At 41.3% G+C, this 20,801-nt stretch overlaps 1 protein-coding gene across 1 annotated transcript in view; it reads right to left on the bottom strand.

Annotated features, from left to right (window-relative positions):
- Positions 1–20,801, bottom strand: part of atg2a (autophagy related 2A) — a 65,873-nt gene that overhangs the window by 28,081 nt on the left and 16,991 nt on the right. Inside the window, exons 12-21 of the mRNA XM_062964786.1 lie at positions 17,365–17,518; positions 17,172–17,273; positions 14,093–14,257; positions 11,071–11,308; positions 8,251–8,353; positions 6,514–6,676; positions 4,674–4,816; positions 4,330–4,493; positions 2,238–2,377; positions 535–685 (exon numbers count right to left, since the gene is read on the bottom strand). Coding sequence (XP_062820856.1) covers positions 535–685; positions 2,238–2,377; positions 4,330–4,493; positions 4,674–4,816; positions 6,514–6,676; positions 8,251–8,353; positions 11,071–11,308; positions 14,093–14,257; positions 17,172–17,273; positions 17,365–17,518 — 1,523 coding nt within the window. The remainder of the gene's footprint in view (positions 1–534; positions 686–2,237; positions 2,378–4,329; positions 4,494–4,673; positions 4,817–6,513; positions 6,677–8,250; positions 8,354–11,070; positions 11,309–14,092; positions 14,258–17,171; positions 17,274–17,364; positions 17,519–20,801) is intronic.

Genomic DNA, 20,801 nt, shown 5'->3' with positions numbered 1-20,801 from the left:
ATAATAATAATAATAATGTGATAAAAAAAGATAGAAGGGTCTTCCCATTGTCCTCTTGAGGAATTATCAAATCAAATCATATTTTATTGATTAGCCCATCGGCCGTATCAAAACATTTAACACATTTAACCTCTTGAGGAATTACTTTTCATAGGTTCATCATTGTCCCTTGTATTTCCCAGTATTCCTTCTTTAGGTTTTGGGATTTTCATACATCGGAAAGGTCTATTATGAGAGTATTTCCTCCATTTCGGATGAAATCTTTAAAGCCAGACCAATCTGTTTTGTCTTTTAACGTCTTGTAGTTTCTGTGTCAGACTGTCCATTTGTATTAAATCAAACAATTTTATGATCCATTATTATTATTATTATTATTATTATTATTACTAATACTTGCATGTTTTTGAACTGCTTGCTTGGCAGAAGCTGGGGCTAACAGTGGGAGCTCACCCCGCTCCCCAGATTCAGTCAGCACATTCAGCAGCTCAGTGGTTTAACCTGCTGTGCCATCAGGGGATCCTACCGGTCCCGTACCTTTGTGATAAAGTGCAACTTTCTCCGCTTCGATGCAGAAATAGCCGAGGTCGTCGCGGCCTTTGTACTGGGAGACACTGAAGAGGCAGCCGTTCTCCACGTCCAAAACCAGCTCCCCGTGGGAGCCCTCCAGCTTCTTGCCCCCTTCGCCCTGCAGCGGGAAAAAGGTCGCCCAAGTGAAAGAAGGGAGGGAAGGAGAAGGAAGAAAGAAAGGGATATTGGAGTTGTAGTCCACATTCTCCCGTAGCACACTATGAATCCAAACAATGATGGATATGGATCAGGGATTCCCAAAGTGGGCGCTGGAGCGATCCAGGGGGGCAGTGATGGCACCTATTAGGACACGGGGGCGGGGCCAGCGGAGGGGCGGGGCCTCTTCCCAAGTGCCAGAGACAGGGCTGAGCCCCTGAGGGCGCCTCTTAGGACACACAGGGGGCGGAGCTAGAGGAGTGGGCGTGGCTTCTTCCCAAGAGCCTGAGACAGGGCTGAGCCTCTATGCCTCTCCTGAGCGCTTGTTGGGACACAGAGGGCGGAGCTAGGGAAGGGGGCGGGGCCTCCTTCCAAGAACCCGAGACAGGGCTGAGCCTCTATATTTCTCCTGAGAGGCCTTTTAGGACTAAAGGGCGGGGCTAGGGGTGGGGCCTCTTCCCAAGAGCACGAGTCAGGGCTGAGCCTCTATACTTCCCCTGAGGCGTTTGTTAGAACACGGGGGCGGCGTATAGAGGCCCCGCCCCCTCCTCTAGCCCCGCCTCCTGTGTCCTGGCAGGCACCGCAGGACAGGGATAGAAGCTCAGCCCTGCCTCAGAGCTCGTAACTCCGCCCACCTCAGTCCTGGCCACCCATCTATATATATAAAAGAGTAATGGCATCACGGCAACCGACAAAACAACAAAACTACAGGCCCCCCAACCTCGAAATTTGACAACACAACCCATCATCCACGCCTCTAGGTTGATACAACAAAAAGAAAAGAAAAATAAAGTCCTAATTAGAGGGAGAGGAATAATAGTTTTTTATCCAATTGCTGCCAGTTAGAAGGCTAAGCTCTGCCCACTTGGTTTCCTAGCAACCCACTCACCCAGGGGACAGGCAGAGTTAGGCCTCACTTAGGCCTCTTCCACAGATTATCTAATTTGCACTGGATTATATAGCAGTGTAGACTCAAGGCCCTTCCACACAGCTATATAACCCATTTAGAATCTTATATTATCTGCTTTGAACTGGATTATCTTGAGTCCACACTGCCATATAATCCACTTCAGTGTGCATACTAAACATAAAGACAACCATACAACAGACATTCAATACCACCACTACCTCAACCATTTCTCACCAACACCACCAGACAACGCCACAGCAACGCGTAGCCGGGCACAGCTAGTATACTACAATATAGTAATTTAATGCTTATATTGTGCTATGCTAATAATATAATGTATGTAAATTTAATTTGTAAGCCGCTCTGAGTCCGGGGTGAGAAGAGCGGGATATAAATGTATTAAATAAATAATAAATAAATAAATAAGTTTTCGAGGTTCACCTGGCATGATGTGACTTGTAGTTACGCATTTCGTACAATTAAAAAATTGAGTTTTTGCAAATCCTTGGGCAACGCTGGGTACCCCAAGCTAGTTATTATTATGAAGGAAAGATAAAAGTCTGAACAAACTTCCCATTCCCATTCCCACTGGGGCTGCGGTTACCTTGGCATTGCAGAGGGCCGTGATCCTCCCCTTCCCGACACTCAGCAGGACGGAGACACAGCTCAGCGGGAAGGGGCTCTGCTGCTCCGCCTTTTTTTCCACCGAATAAAAGTGGGAGTCTTCTTCCTCCGAGTCCGAATCTGGAAATTCAGGACAAAAATAAATGTGTCATTTTCCAAAGCCTCCAAAACTCTTTGTCAGTCCATTGAGGCATCAGTAGGTTAAATGTTCTTGAATATGTACATAAAGCTCAAATTTAAGATAAGATTGCCCAACTCTAATCAAATCATTATTCTCATCTTCTTCAATGTAAATGTGCTTATGTATCCTTTTAATAATAATAGAGTAAAATAATACATGTAATAACAATAATAATAATAAATACAGGAAAATTATTATTATAATTTTTAGAACATGCCCTGGCAGAATATGTAAAGCAAAGTGAAGAACCTGCTTTGATTGAAGTCAAAAATAGAAACTCCTCAAAGCACAGCAGACAAAAAACCAGTACAAGAAAACCGCACTACAAACTAGAGCTGACAGCTGGCACAACAAAACATTGCATGGAAAGTTCCTTGACAAAATTGAAGGAAAAGCTGACAAGGAGAAGACCTGGCTGTGGCTCACGAATGGGACCCTGAAGAAGAAGGAGACAGAAGGCCTGATCCTTGCAGCCCAGGAGCAAGCCATCAGAACAAAGGCAATTCAGGCCAAGATCGAAAAATCAGCTGATGACCCAAAATGCAGACTGTGCAAGGAAACCGACGAAACCATGGATCATATCCTCAGCTGTTGTAAGAAAATTGCATAGACAGACTACAAACAGAGGCACAATTCTGTGGCCCAAATGATTCATTGGAACTTATGCCTCAAGTACCACCTCCCAGCAGCAAAGAACTGGTGGGATCACAAACCTGCAAAAGTATTGGAAAATGAGCACGCAAAGATACTGTGGGACTTCCGAATCCAGACTGACAAAGTTCTGGAACACAACACACCAGACATCACAGTTGTGGAAAAGAAAAAGGTTTGGATCCTTGATGTCGCCATCCCAGGTGACAGTCGCATTGAAGAAAAACAACAGGAAAAACTCAGCCGCTCTCAGGACCTCAAGATTGAACTGCAAAGACTCTGGCAGAAACCAGTGCAGGTGGTCCCGGTGGTGATCGGCACACTGGGTGCCGTGCTAAAAGATCTCAGCCGGCATTTGGAAACAATAGACATTGACAAAATCACGATCTGCCAACTGCAAAAGGCCACCCGACTGGGATCTGTAGCATCATCCGAAAATACATCACACAGTCCTAGACACTTGGGAAGTGTTCGACTTGTGATTTTGTGATACGAAATCCAGCATATCTATCTTGTTTGCTGTGTCATAATAAAATAATAATAATAATAAGAATAGCAATAGTAATATTAATAATAATACATTCTAACACTGATAATAGATACATAGTTTCCTTTGACTCTCCTTATGGAGAGAAAAGGCGGAATATAAACATAATATAATAATAATAATAATACATTCTAATACTAATAATAGATACATAGCTGCTTCGAGTCTCCTTATGGAGGAAAAAGGCAGAATATTAACATAATAATAATAATAATAATAATAATAATAATAATAATAGTGTTCGACTTGTGATTTTGTGATACGAAATCCAGCATATCTATGTTGTTTGCTGTGTCATAATAAAATAATAATAATAGGGAAGTGTCTGACGTGGGATCCAATATGACAGCCAGCAGAGTGACCTTGTTTGCTGTGGGCTAATCTTGTTGTATATCAAAGAATAATAATAATAATACAGTCCTAGACACATGGGAAGTGTCCGACCTGTGATTCAATACAACAGCCAGCATAGTGATCTTGTTTGCTGTGTACTCATCTTGTTGTGTTTCTAATAATAATGATGATGATGATGATGATGATGATAGCAATAATAATAATAATAATGATAATAATACAGTCCTAGACACGTGGGAAGTGTCTGACGTGGGATCCAACAGAACAGCCAGCAGAGCGATCTTGTTTGCTGTGGACTAACCTTGTTGTATATCTAATAATAATAATAATGATAATAACCCAGCTTAAAGGCCGACTTGCACATCTTGAAGTTCTCCGGCCATCGCATGCAGGAAGGCCCTTCGCTGGCAAAAGGGGACGTTGTGGAACTGGACCCCAGTGGTGTCTCCGAGGGGCTGGGGGGCAGGCTGTAGGGCACCCACATCAACAGGTCGTTGTTGATCCTGGAGCGAGAAAAGGATACATATTTTTGGACACCCTTTCCTTCTCTATTCCAAACATAGTGAAACTTCCAAACTCTGAGGAGGACAAGTCCGTTTCCCTAACGGAATGCAATGGGTTCTGCTCAATTGACACCACCAAAGACCCAGGGATGATTCATAGAAAAAGGAAGGTGTGCTGACCTGTTGTAGATGCTCTCGTAAAACTCTTTGCTGGGGAGGAAGAGGTGCATTGTGGGGAAGGACACCTCCAGCGCGTACTGGGAAGCCTCCAGCGTCTGAGCCTGGAATTTGGCCATCTCTTCTGGATCCCCGGGGATCACCATCTGCACGCAAAGCACAGATGCAGGAGAGACATCAGGAGAGAATGCTGCTGGAACACGGCCACGCAGTCCAAAAAATTCTCAGCAACCCATCCAATACTGCAGTTTGCTAACCCTATAAATCAGTGGTTCCCAAACTTATTTGGCCTTATTTCCAGAAAAAATATGACTCAGCACCCGCTGGAAAGGGGGTGTGGCTTAGAGGGGTGGGCGTGGCTCCTGTCAAGAGGGCGGGGCTGAACCTCCCCCATAGTCCAAGATGAAGGGTTGTGAGGGGGAGGGGGCCACAAATGGGCGGCCAGGACTGGGATGGGCGGAGTTACGAGCTCTGAGTCAGGGCTGAGCATCTATCCCTGTCCTGTGGTGCCTGTCAGGACACAGGGGCGGGGCTAGAGGAGGGGGCGGGGCCTCTTCCCAAGTGCCTGACGGGGCTGAACCTCTATATCCCGCCCCCGTGTTCTAACAAGAGCCTCAAGGGAGGTATATAGAGGCTCAGCCCTGTTTCGCACTCTTGGGAAGAGGTCCCGCCCCTGCCCCTAGCCCCGCCCTTTAGTCCTAAAAGGCCTCTTAGGAGAGGTATAGAGGCTCAGCCCTGTCTCAGGCTCTTGGAAGGAGGCCCCGCCCCCACCCCTAGCCCCGCCCTTTAGTCCTAAAAGGCCTCTCAGGAGAGGTATAGAGGCTCAGCCCTGTCTCAGGCTCTTGGAAGGAGGCCCCGCCCCTTCCCTAGCTCCGCCCTTTAGTCCGAAAAGGCCTCTCAGGAGTGGTATAGAGCAGAGGTCCCCAAACTAAGGTCTGAGGGCCAGATGCGGCCCTCCAAGGTCATTTACCTGGCCCCCACCCTCAGTTTTATAATATAATATTTTATATAGTAATATTGTATAATATTGATAATATTATCATGTTATACAATATAATACTAATAATAATAATACCATATAATAATATTAATTATATGTTATATATTACATATAATATTACAGTATAGTGGTATAGTTCAATATAGTAATATAAAATGCTAATATTGTGCTATGCTAATAACATAATATATCATATGTACATACAGCTGCTCTGAGTCCCCTTCGGGGTGAGAAGGGTGGGATATAAATGTAGTAAATAAAGGTAGTAAATAAATAAATAATTTTAGACTTAGGCTCACCCAAAGTCTGAAATGACTTGAAGACACAACAACAACAACAATCCTAATTAACCTGACTATCTCATTGGCCAGAAGCAGGCCCACACTTCCCATTGAAATCCTGATAGGTTTATGTTGGTTAAAATTGTTCTCATTTTTAAATATTGTATTGTTTTTTCATTGTTGTTATAGTTGTTGTTTTGCACTACAAATAAGACATGTGCAGTGTGCATAGGAATTTGTTCATTTTGTTTTTCCAAATGATAATTCGGCCCCTCAACAGTCTGAAGGATTGTGGACCGGCCCTCTGCTTCAAACGTTTGAGGACCCCTGGTATAGAGGCTCAGCCCTGTCTCAGGCTCTTGGAAGGAGGCCCCGCCCCCTTCCTAGCCCCGCCCTTTAGTCCTAAAAGGCCTCTCAGGAGAGGTATAGAGGCTCAGCCCTGTCTCAGGCTCTTGGAAGGAGGCCCCGCCCCCTTCCTAGCCCCGCTCTTTAGTCCTAAAAGGCCTCTCAGGAGAGGTATAGAGGCTCAGCCCTGTCTCAGGATCCAGTGAAGCCTGCTCACCTCCTCGGTCTCGTACATGGTCCGCTTGGAGGAGAAGGGCGAAGGCTCGGGCTGCTTCAGCTCGCAGGGGCTCTCGGCCGAGGAGAGCTCCATCTCCTCGGGCTTTGGGAGGGACGGATCCCATTGGACACCGCCGGCCCGGGGGCGGAGGGTCAGGGCCATCCTGGAAGGGAGAACCACTGTGAGCATTCATTTAAAAGAGCAATATAAATAAATATAACAATGTATTGTCGAAGGCTTTCATGGAGGAATTTCTCCCACATCTATGGCAGGCATCCTCAGAGGTTGTGGGGTCTGTTGGAAACTAGGCAAGTGGGGTTGATATATCTGTGGAATAATGTCCAGGGTGGGAGAAAGAAAGAACTCTTGTCTGCTTGAGGCAAGTGTGAATATTGCCACTGGTCAGCTTGATTAGCTCGTACAAGCTGTAAGGCTACGAATGGCCTTACAGCTTCGGAGCCTAGCTGCCTCCTGCCTGGGGGAAATCAGGAAACAATCAGGGCTAGCTAACACCTCCCAATAAAGAATTTCCCCCAGGCAGGAAGCAGCCAGACTTTATTCCACAAAGATTTATGGTATATATGTTTACAAAATAATAATAATAATAAAACTTTATTTATATACCGCCCTATCTCCCGGATGGGACTCAGGGCGGTTTACAGTCATAAAAGCAACACAAACATTACATAACAACATAATACACATTATTAAACAAAGTAAAATAATACAATTATAACAATAAATCACACTTACTTAAAGTCACTTGGCGCACTTTTGCCCAGTTCATTTTTATGACTTCACGGCTGTGTATTAGCTTGCGTTTTACTAATGTTTGTGATTTTATTTTATGCCATTTTTAATTTTCATTTGCGTGTAGGTCTTTGTTATTTGATGTTGTTCTATGTTTGTTTTGTATTTGCTCGGGCTTTGGCCCCATGTAAGCCGCCCTGAGTCCCCTTTGGGGAGATAGAGGCGGGGTACAAAAATAAAATAATAATAATAAGAATTATTATTATTATTATTATTATTATTATTATTATTATTTTATGACACAGCAAACAAGATAGATATGCTGGATTTCATATCACAAAATCACAAGTCGAACACTTCCCAAGTGTCTAGGACTGTGTGATGTATTTTCGGATGATGCGCGCAGATCCCAGCAGGGTGGCCTTTTGCAGTTGGCAGATCGTAATTTTGTCGTAATAATAATAATAATAATAATAATAATAATAATAATAATTATTATTATTATTATTATTATTATTATTATTATTATTATTGTTGTATGTTTCTTCCCACCCTGGACATTTTACAGATGTGTGTTTGTGTATGTATATGTATGTATATATATGTGTGTGTGTGTGTGTATACAGTAGTCTCTCACTTATCCAACATAAACAGGCTGGCAGAACATTGGATAAGCGAATATGTTGGATAATAAGGAGGAGGAGTTAAGGAAAAGCCTATTAAACATCAAATTAGGTTATAATTTTACAAATTAAGCACCAAAACATCATGTTTTACAACAAATTTGACAGAAAAAGTACTTCAATATGCAGTAATTCTATGTACTAATTACTGTATTTACAAATTTAGCACCAAAATATCATGATGTATTGAAAACATTGACTACAAAAATGGCTTGGATAATCCAGAAGCTTGGATAAGCGAGGCTTGGATAAGTGAGACTCTACTGTATAGATAGATAGATACAGCATGGGGAAGCAAGATTACTTTGGAATGATGTATTTCTTTCCCGTCGTTTTGGCTGACAAATCGGGGCTTTTGCCAACCCGGAAGCAGGGCACCGAGAACTTCTCGCCGTCTTCGTACAAACCTGAAAAAAACAACAGCAACCACCAATGATGGACCGGGACTAAAACTGGCACACAGAACCCCCAGGACTTACTCAACCTACTGGAAGGCTTTGAGGGGACTGACTCACCAGAGTGGGAGTTATAGTTCACCCTACAGCCAGAGAGCACACTCAACCCCACCCATGATGCATCCAGAGCAAACTTGCCCAACATCACAAACTTTAAGTACTGATGGAGTTTCTCAGCGTGAACCTGGCATGATGTGAGTTGTAGTTCACCCACAACCGTATGCATTTTGTACAATCAAAAATTGACTTTTTCAAATAACCCGGGCAACGCTGGGAACCCAAGCTAGTATATTATATATATATACTAATTATATATGTATATATGTATATATATGTGTGTGTGTGTGTGTTTATATAATATACAATAATTTATAAATATATAATATATCACATATACTTATAATGATAATCTATATATATAAAAGAGTAATGACATTTCGGCCTAGGACAAAACAGCAAAACTACACATCCCAGAAACACTAAACTTGGCAGCACAACCCCTCATCCACGCCTCTACGTTCATACAACAAAAAGGTCCAGCTACTCCAGAAAACGGCCAGGCTTTGAGACTGCAAGGCTATTCGTTGCTATTCCACCTGGCCAACAAAGGATTCCCATAAGCCACAGCAATGCGTGGTTGGGCAAAGCTAATATATATAAAAAAGGGTAATGAAATTTCGGCCTAGGACAAAACAACAAAACTACACATCCCAGAAACACTAAACTTGCCAGCACAACCCCTCATCCATGCCTCTACGTTCATACAACAAAAAGAAAAGAAAAATAAAGTCCTAATTAGAGGGAGAGGAATAATTGTTTTTATCCAATTGCTGCCACTTAGAAGGCTAAGCTCTGCCCACTTGGTCTCCTAGCAACCCACTCAGCCCAGGGGACAGGCAGACTTAGGCCTCACTAAGGCCCTTCCACACTGCCTATAAAATACATAGACCCCCTCTACCCTCACCACTTTCACAGTACACAAACAACCAAATGCATACTAAACATAAAGACAACCATACAACAGACATTCAATACCACCACTACCTCAACCATTTCTCACCAACACCACCAGACAATGCCACAGCAACGCGTGGCCGGGCACAGCTAGTAATATTATAATGTAATACAATATCATACTAATAATAATATAATAATATTAATTATATATTATATATTAAATTTAATATTACTAATAATATTACCATATAATGATATAGTACAATATAGTGATTTAATGCTTATATTGTGCTATGCTAATAATATATTGTATGAACATTTGATTTGTAAGCCGCTCTGAGTCCCCTTTGGGGTGAGAAGAGCAGGATATAAATATAGCAAATAAATAAATAAAATAAATAAATATTATATATATAAGCTAGTATTATATATAAAAGGTAAAGGTTTTCCCCTGACGTTAAGTCCAGTCGTGTCTGACTCTGGGGCTTGGTGCTCATCTCCATTTCTAAGCCGAAGAGCCGGCGTTGTCCGTAGACACCTCCAAGGTCATGTGGCCACTGGCATGACTGCATGGAACGCCGTTACCTTCCCGCCAGAGCGGTACCTATTGATCTACTCACACTGGCATGTTTTCAAACTGCTGTATTATATATAATACTCATATTATGCTATACTAATACTATAATTTATTGTATATACATATAATATTGATAATAATATTATAAGGTGATACAATATGATAATAATAATACACTATTATAATTGTATATTTATCTTACATGCAATATTACTAATAATTTTGCAATATAACGGTATAGTATAATATAGTAATATACAAGTGCTTATATTGTGCTATACTAATAATATATTTTATATTATATTATCTACGCCACCCTGAGTCCCCTTCAGGGTGAGAAGGGTGGAATATAAACGCTGCTAATAAATAAATAAATAAATACATTTAATGAATAAGTACTATATTGACATGGGCTGAACTTAGGTTTATGTGCAATGGTTCCTTGGAAGAATGATATTATGTAACTACAGTAGAGTCTCACTTATCCAACACTCGCTTATCCAACGTTCTGGATTATCCAACGCATTTTTGTAGTCAATGTTTTCAATATATCGTGATATTTTGGTGCTAAATTCATAAATACAGTAATTACTACATAGCATTATTGCATATTGAGCTACTTTTTCTGCCAAATTTGTTGTCTAACATGATGTTTTGGTGCTTCATTTGTAAAATCACAACCTAATTTGATGTCTAATAGGCTTTTCCTTAATGCCTCCTTATTATCCAACATATTTGTTTATCCAACATTCTGCCGGCCCGTTTATGTTGGATAAGTGAGACTCTACTGTATATGTTTTAAACTTGACTAATGTATTTTATGGATTATTGTTAATGGTTTTAAATGTGTTGCTGTTCTTGCTGATCTGTTTGCCATTGAATTTTGTTGTTCTAAGCTGCCCTGATTCCTCTTAGGTGAGAAGGGTGGGGTAGAAATGTTGTTTATATATCAATATTATAAAACCCAGTACTGGAGTCTGTGGGTCTACATCTCTCTCTGAAAGTGCCTAATGCAACCTGTCCCACTGAAAACAGAAGAAATCACATTTTCAAAGTTCAAAAAGTATTCATGAGAGTGTCACTGGTGGTGCCTGAGTGAGGCTGGATTGGTCTCCCCAGAGTGGTAGGTAGGTACCATGCAAGTCGCTGCAGGAAACCTCCACCTTGGTGATGCCCGACGGGCCGAGCTCCGTGTGGAACTCCACGGCGGTGAGGTCCAGGAGCAGGCTCTCCTTGCGCACGGCCTTCTGGGTCTCGGGCCGCCTCTCGGGCCAGGGCCGCAGGTCCGGGATGGGGAACTGGAGCCGGAGGGCGGCTTTCGGTGCGGACAAGCGGAGGCTGGCCTGCCACTTGGCAGCCGGGGGAGAATCTGCCTGGCATCCAGAAAGAAGGAGGAGGAGGAGAAGAAAAGATCACCTAATATTCCGACAAAGAAGACTCCGCCAGACATCCACCGCCAAAGGGAAATGGGGCCACGGTCTACGACAGGGGTCCCCAAACTAAGGCCCGGGGGCCGGATGCGGCCCTCCAAAGTCATTGACCTGGCCCCCGCCCTCAGTTTTATCATAGAATATATTGTATATACATATAATATTGATAATATTATAATGTAATACAATATTTATTTATTTATTTAATTTATATACCGCTCTTCTCCCCCAGGGGGACCCAGAGCGGTCTTACATAATGGCAAGATTAATGCCCCATATAATACAAAATATAGTAAAACAAACGATCGTAAAAACACACTTAAAAACCAATATTATACCCCATTTAAAACAGTAAAGCACTGTGTGGCCATTACAACAGGGCCAGTAGCATTGGGCCAAAAGTCAGAGCCAGTCTGTATTCAATTACACATTAATCCAGCGAATACATCAGATTATATCGACCGTATCTTAGGATGGGCCAAAAGCTTGGTCCCACATCCAGGTCTTCAGCTGCTTCCTAAAAGACATGAGTGAGGGGGCTTCCCTAATCTCCCTTGGCAAGGAGTTCCACAGCCGCGGAGCCACCACCGAAAAAGCCCTGTCCCTCGTTCCAGCCAAATGCACCTGTGACGGCGACGGGACCGAGAGCAGGGCCTCACTGGAAGATCTTAATCTGCGGGGCGGCTCATAGGGGGAGATACATTCGGAGAGGTAAGTTGGACCAGAGCCGTTTAAGGTTTTGTAGGCCAAAGCCAGCACTTTAAATTGTGCCCGGAAGCTAACAGGCAGCCAGTGGAGCTGCTTCAACAGAGGAGTTGTATGCTCCCTGTACAGCGCTCCAGTTAATAACCTGGCTGCGGAACGTTGGACTAGTTCCAGCTTCCGAACAGTCTTTGAAGGCAACCCCACGGAGAGCCCAATATAACACTAATACCATATAATAATATTAATTATATATTCTATATTACATATAATATTACTAATAATATTACACTATAGTGGCATAGTTCAATATAGTAATACAGTAGAGTCTCACTTATCCAACACTCGCTTATCCAACATTCTGGATTATCCAACACATTTTTGTAGTCAATGTTTTCAACATATTGTGATATTTTGGTGCTAAATTCATAAATACAGTAATTACAACATAACATTACTGCGTATTGAATTACTTTTTCTGCCAAATTTGTTGTCTAACATGATGTTTGGGTGCTTCATTTTTAAAATCATAACCTAATTTGATGTTTAATAGGCTTTTCCTTAATGCCTCCTTATTATCCAACATATTCGCTTATCCAACATTCTGCCAGCCCGTTTATGTTGGATAAGTGAGACTCTACTGTATATAATGCTAATATTGTGCTATGCTAATAATCTATATATATAAAAGAGTGATGGCATCAGGGCAGCGGACAAAACAACAAAACTACAGGCCCCCCAACCTCAAAATTTGACAACACAACCCATCATTCACGGCTCTAGGTTGATACAACAAAAAGAAAGGAAAAATAAAGTCCTAATTACAGGGAGAAGAATAATAGTTTTTATCCAATTGCTGCCAGTTTGAAGGCTAAGCTCCGCCCACTTGGTCTCCTAGCAACCTACTCAGCCCAGGGGACAGGCACAGTTAGGCCTCACTTAGGCCTCTTCCACAGATTTTAACTGGATTATATGGCAGTGTAGACTCAAGGCCCTTCCACACATCTATATACAGTAGAGTCTCATTTATCCAACATAAACGGGCCAGCAGAATGTTGGATAAGCGAATATGTTGGATAATAAGGAGGGATTAAGGAAAAGCCTATTAAACATCAAATTAGTTTATGATTTTACAAGTTAAGCACCAAATCATCATGTTATACAACAAATTTGACAGAAAAAGTAGTTCAATATGCAGTAATGCTATGTAGTAATTACTGTATTTATGAATTTAGTACCAAAATATCATGATGTCTTGAAAACATTGTCTACAAAAATGCGTTGGATAATCCAGAATGTTGGATAAGTGAGACTCTACTGTAACCCATTTAGAATCTTATATTATCTACTTTGAACTGGATTATCTTGACTCCACACTGCCATATAATCCATTTCAGTGTGCATACTAAACATAAAGACAACCATACAACAGACATTCAATGCCACCACTACCTCAACAATTTCTCACCAACATCACCAGAAAATGCCACAGCAACGCGTGGCCGGGCACAGCTAGTATAATATATTGTATGTACATATAATTTGTAAGCCACTCTGAGTCTCCTTTGGGGTGAGAAGGGTGTGATACAAATGTAGTAAATAAATGAAGTAAATAATAAATAAATAAATAAATAAATACATTTTAGACTTAGGCTCGCCCAAAGTCTGAAATGACTTGAAGGCACACAACAACAACAACAACAACAACAACAACAACCCTAATTAACTTGACTATCCTTTTGGCCAGAAGCAGGAGCACACTTCCCATTGAAATCCTGATAAATGTATGTTGGTTAAAATTGTTTTTATTTTTAAATAATGTATTGTTCTTTCGTTGTTGTTGTTATTGCTGTTGTTATTGTTGTTGTTTTTGCACTACAAATAAGACATGTGCAGTGTGCATCGGAATTTGTTTGTATTTTATTTTCAAATGATAATCCGGCCCCTCAACAATCTGAAGGATTGTGGACCGGCCCTCGGCTTAAAAAGTTTGAGGACCCCTGGTCTACGATGTGCCCCGCTTACCAAGTGCGCCCGAGGAGGCGGCCAGGAGGGCGAGGAGGGCGGCGTGGCACACTGCAACAGGGAGCAGAGCCGGTCCAGCGTTGCCAGGTCCACGTCGGAGCCAAACTCCGCCAACTCGGCCTCCAGCTCCACCGTTTGTTTGGCTGCGGCCTTGACGAGACGGCTCTGCGGAGACATTTCCAACCGTTGGGAGCTTATTCTTTGCCAATATTTTAGTATCATTAGAAGATAAAATTACAATCGTTATTATTATTATTTTATTATGTCACAGCAAACAAGATAGAAATGCTGGATTTCGTTTCACAAAATCACAAGTCGAACACAAAATCATAATCTGCCAACCTCAAAAGGCCATGCTATAAGAATGGTATATCTATATATATAAAAGAGTGATGGCATCATGGCGACCAACAAAACAACAAAACTACAGGGCCCCCAACCTCAAAATTTAACAACACAACCCATCATTCACGGCCCTAGGTTGATACAACAAAAAGAAAAGAAAAATAAAGTCCTAATTAGAGGGAGAGGAATAATAGTTTTTATCCAATTGCTGCCAGTTAGAAGGCTAAGCTCCGCCCACTTGGTCTCCTAGCAACCTACTCAGCCCAGGGGACAGGCACAGTTAGGCCTCACTTAGGCCTCTTCCACAGATTATCTAATTTGCACTGGATTATATGGCAGTGTAGACTCAAGGCCCTTCCACATCTATATAACCCATTTAGAATCTTAGATTATCTGCTTTGAACTGGATTATCTTCTCCACACTGCCATATAATCCACTTCAGTGTGCATACGAAACATTAAGACTGCCATACAAGAGACATTCAATACCACCACTACCTCAACAATTTCTCACCAACACCACCAGACAACGCCACAGCAACACGTGGCCGGGCACAGCTAGTATATATATATATTAGAAAAACAACAACTTAAATGTATATACTCTCGTGTAGGTTTTAGCGTGTGTATTGTGGTATGCTAGTATATAGAGTATTTTCTTTACAGTCCCAACCGGGTACTAACTTATTGTGAAACATATAAAACAAAACACACATAAACCTCCAACTGAAAACAGTCCACAATTATGGTATATATACAATTATACAACCTTATTGAGTAACATATAAAGTAAAGCATACATCAAACTCAACGGAAAACAGTCCACAGCTGTTGTGTGTATGTAGAACAAAACTATGCAACAACAAGTAATCCCGGGTACACTGCCTCGTTTCGGGAAGTCCTTCTTCAGATTGTTATTTATGTAAGGTCTTAAATAGTCTTTTGATGTATGGTATTTTTCTTCTTACTGAGATTCTCAGAATCTTCTTCGAACCTCAAAAGGCCACCTGACTGGGATCTGCACGCATCATCCGAAAATACATCACACAGTCCTAGACACTTGGGATGAGTTCGACTTGTGATTTTGTGATACGAAATCCAGCATATCTATCTTGTTTGCTGTGTCATAATAAAATAATAATAAAATAGAAACCCATTGTGTCTCAAATATTTTAGTATTATTAGGAGATAAAAATAAAATTGTTGCTGTTATTATTATTATTGTGATGCAGCTGTGTAAAAGGCCAATGTGATCCTAAGTTAATACTAATAATTGTATTATTATTATTATATTATTATTAGTATTAACTTTATTAATTAGTATTAACTTTATTAATTTATTATTATTATTATTATATTAGAATATTATTATTATTATTATTATTATTATTATTATTATTATTATTATTATTAAGTGTCCTAGACACTTGGGAAGTGTCCGACGTGTGATCAAATTCAACAGCCAGCAGAGTGTCTGCTGTGACCTCATCTTGTTGTGTTTCATATAATAATAATAATAATAATAATAATAATAATAATAATAATAATAATAAAAATAGTAAACTTTCCAACAAAACATTGCATGGAAAGTCCCATGACAAAATTGAAGGAAAAGCTGACAAGGAGAAGACCTGGCTCTGGCTCACAAATGGGACCCTGAAGAAGGAGACAGAAGGCCTGATCCTTGCAGCCCAGGAGCAAGACATCAGGACAAAGGCCATTCAGGCCAAGATCGAAAAATCAGCTGATGACCCAAAATGCAGACTGTGCAAGGAAACCGACGAAACCATTGATCATATCCTCAGCTGCTGTAAGAAAATCGCACAGACAGACTACAAACAGAGGCACAACTATGTGGCCCAAAGGATTCATTGGAACTTATGCCTCAAGTACCACCTCCCAGCAGCAAAGAACTGGTGGGATCACAAACCTGCAAAAGTCTTGGAAAATGAGCACGCAAAGATACTGTGGGACTTCCGAATCCAGACTTACAAAGTTCTGGAACACAACACACCAGACATCACAGTTGTGGAAAAGAAAAAGGTTTGGATCATTGATGTTGCCATCCCAGGTGACAGTCACATTGACGAAAAACAACAGGGAAAACTCAGCCGCTATCAGGACCTCAAGATTGAACTGCAAAGACTCTGGCAGAAACCAGTGCAGGTGGTCCCGGTGGTGATGGGCACATTGAGTGCTGTGCCAAAAGATCTCAGCCGGCATTTGGAAACAAGAGATATTGACAAAATTACGATCTGCCAACTGCAAAAGGCCACCCGACTGGGATCTGCACGCATCATCCGAAAATACATCACACAGTCCTAGACACTTGGGAAGTGTTCGACTTGTGATTTTGTGAAACAAAATCCAGCATATCTATCTTGTTTGCTGTGTCATAATAATAATAATAATAATAATAATAATAATAATAATAATAATAATAGGTTGCATCATGAGCCCAAAGTGTCATGCAGCGGCGTAAAAAGGGCAATGCGATTCTAGGTGGTGGTGGTGGTGGTGGTGGTGGTTGTTGTTAATAATAATATAATTATTATATTATTATAAATATTATAATAATAATTATTATTATATGCATGGAGCAGCAGCAACCCGGTGATTCCGGTCACGAATGCCTTCGACAACACAAATAATAATAATAATATTAATAATAAAAATGAGGAATAGGGCAAAGTCCTGAAATATGGCAAGTAAACCCAGCCCGTGGCCTACTAACCTTGGAAGATGGCACCTTCTCCGAGTGCTTGGAGCGAATGCGGGCACAGGGTTGAGGCGAATGGCTGTAGGGGAAGGCACTGGGGGTGGCAAAGACCAACAACTAAGGGGAAAAAAAGACATGTTAATTAAGGATTCTGGTTTGGGGATCACCAAAGTGGCAAGTGATCTAGAAACGAAGCCCCGGCCCTCACCTCGGTGTACTCCGGTTTCGTTCGCCCCCCGCCGTCATCCGGCCAAAGGCACTCCAAGACCTCCAGCAGCCCGAACGTGGCGTCCCAAGTGAGCATGTGCAGATGCCCGGAGGATTTGTGCTCGCAGCTGATTTGCACCGCGGCCCCCGTGAGCCTGGAAAAGAGGGGCCAGAAAGGGCAGCTTCAGAGAAGGGGGTCAAGGGCCAGTTTTTCAGCTCCTATCTATCTATCTATCTATATAAAAAATGTTCTGGAATTTTTGCCTAGAAGTAGGCAATGAAACTACACGACCCAGAACCACGAAACTTGACAACACAACCCACAATCCTTGCCCCTAGGTTCCGACAACATAACCAAACATCAGGGACGGAACCATGGCCCCAAAAACACGAAAAAGCCATGTGCGCCTGCGCAGACCAGGACGCAGCATGAGGCCCTCACACGCTCCACCCCCCCCCCCCACGGTCTCTCTTGTGCTAGCCTGTTCCCGCCACTGCAGCCATCTTCGCGATCAGGCTCCAAGGCCACGAGTAGGCCTCGACTAGGCCTCAAAACAATTCTGGCTCCAAGGACAAGACTAGGTCTCGACTAGTACATATATCAAAATGTAATGTGCGTTTTTCCCATTGAGTAAACAACAAAACCACTGAACCAAATCACAACAAATTTGGCCACAAAAGACATCGTCATCCAATCTATGTCTTTCAGTCAAAAAAAAAAAAAACCCTAGAAAAATAAAGTCCAAATTACAGAGGAGGAGGAAGAGCCTTTCTCCCACTGGCTGCCAGTCAGAAGGGTAGGCCCCGCCTCCTTTAGGCTCCACCCACTTCGTGTCATAGCAATCCCCGCAGCCACAATGGCACCCGGGGGACAGATAGGGTTCACTTAGGCCTCTTCCACACTGTCTATAAAATACAGATTATCTGATTTGAACTGGATTATATGGCAGTGTAGACTCAAGGCCCTTCCACACAGCTATATATAACCCAGAATGCCAAGGCAGATAATCCACAGTATCTGCTTTGAGCTGCGTTATCTTGAGTCCACATTGCCATATAATCCAGTTAAGTGTGGATTTTATACAGTTGTATAGAAGGGGGCTCATGTAATCCAGTTTGAAACAAATAATATAAGATTATGAATATAATATATTAAAATTACTATGGTATAATAATAGAGAACAATATAATACAATACTAAAATCTGGACAGTAAATAAAGAGTAACACTCTGAAAACAGGGAAATTCCAGACAGGAAACAATCAGGGCCAGCTAACACTTCCCAACAAAGGAAGCTGAGGAGGGAGAAACGTGTATATTATCAGAGTCATTATTATTATGTTGCTGTGAACCATGAAAATGAACACAATCCGGCTCCAAGCATTAAAAAAACTCTAAAATCAGAACAGTAAACAAAGAACAACACTCTGAAAACAGGGGAATTCCAGACAGGAAACAATCAGGGCCAGCTATAAATAGGGCGGTCTATAAATAAATAGGGAGATAGGGTGGTCTATAAATAAAGATTATTATTATTATTATTATTATTATTATTATTATTATTATTAATTATACTGGTAGCCAAGGTTGTGTTCATTTTTAGAAAACAGGGGAATCCCAGACAGGAAACAATCAGGGCTAGCTAACACTTCCCAACAAAGGAAGCTGAGGAGGGAGAAAAGTGTATATTATCAGAGTCATTATTATTATGTTGCTGTGAACCATGAAAATGAACACAATCCGGCTCCAAGCATTAAAAAAAACTCTAAAATCAGAACAGTAAACAAAGAACAACACTTTGAAAACAGTGGAATTCCAAACAGGAAACAATCAGAGCCAGCTAACACTTCCCAACAAAGGAAGTTGAGGAGGGAGAGAAGTAGTGTGTATTATCAGAGTCATTATTATGTTGCTGTGAACCATGAAAATGAACACAATCCGGCTCCAAGCATTAAAAAAACCCTCTAAAATCAGAACAGTAAATAAAGAACAACACTCTGAAAACAGGGGAATTCCAAACAGGAAACAATCAGGGCCAGCTAACACTTCCCAACAAAGTAAGCTGAGGAGGGAGAGAAGTAGTGTGTATTATCAGAGTCATTATTATTATGTTGCTGTGAACCATGAAAATGAACACAATCTGGCTCCAAGCATTAAAAAAACCTCTAAAATCAGAACAGTAAATAAAGAACAACACTCTGAAAACAGGGGAATTCCAGACAGGAATCAATCAGGGCCAGCTAACACTTCCCAACAAAGTAAGCTGAGGAGGGAGAGAAGTAGTGTGTATTATCAGAGTCATTATTATTATGTTGCTGTGAACCATGAAAATGAACACAATCCGGCTCCAAGCATTAAAAAAAACTCTAAAATCAGAACAGTAAACAAAGAACAACACTTTGAAAACAGGGGAATTCCAGACAGGAAACAATCAGGGCCAGCTAACACTTCCCAACAAAGGAAGGTGAGGAGGGAGAGAAGTAGTGTGTATTATCAGAGTCATTATTATTATGTTGCTGTGAACCATGAAAATGAACACAATCCGGCTCCAAGCATTAAAAAAAACTCTAAAATCAGAACAGTAAACAAAGAACAACACTTTGAAAACAGGGGAATTCCAGACAGGAAACAATCAGGGCCAGCTAACACTTCCCAACAAAGGAAGGTGAGGAGGGAGAGAAGTAGTGTGTATTATCAGAGTCATTATTATTATGTTGCTGTGAACCATGAAAATGAACACAATCCGGCTCCAAGCATTAAAAAAAAACTCTAAAATCAGAACAGTAAATAAAGAACAACACTCTGAAAACAGGGAAATTCCAGACAGGAATCAATCAGGGCCAGCTAACACTTCCCAACAAAGTAAGCTGAGGAGGGAAAGAAGTAGTGTGCATTATCAGAGTCATTATTACGTTGTTGTGAACCATGAAAATGAACACAATCCGGCTCCAAGCATTAAAAAAAACTCTAAAATCAGAACAGTAAACAAAGAACAACACTTTGAAAACAGGGAAAATCCAGACAGGAAACAATCAGGGCCAGCTAACACTTCCCAACAAAGGAAGTTGAGGAGGGAGAGAAGTAGTGTGTATTATCAGAGTCATTATTACGTTGTTGTGAACCATGAAAATGAACACAATCTGGCTCCAAGCATTAAAAAAACCCTCTAAAATCAGAACAGTAAATAAAGAACAACACTCTGAAAACAGGGAAATTCCAGACAGGAAACAATCAGGGCCAGCTATAAATAGGGCGGTCTATAAATAAATAGGGAGATAGGGTGGTCTATAAATAAAGATGATGATGATGATGATGATTATTATTAATAATAATAATAATTAATTATACTGGTAGCCAAGGTTGTGTTCATTTTTAGAAAACAGGGGAATTCCAGACAGGAAACAATCAGGGCCAGCTAACACTTCCCAACAAAGGAAG

The sequence above is a fragment of the Anolis carolinensis genome, unplaced genomic scaffold, assembly GCF_035594765.1.
Source record: "Anolis carolinensis isolate JA03-04 unplaced genomic scaffold, rAnoCar3.1.pri scaffold_14, whole genome shotgun sequence".
Lineage (NCBI taxonomy): Eukaryota > Metazoa > Chordata > Lepidosauria > Squamata > Dactyloidae > Anolis > Anolis carolinensis.
Note: the sequence above shows the minus strand (reverse complement) of the source record. Positions and strands in the feature narration are given on the sequence as shown.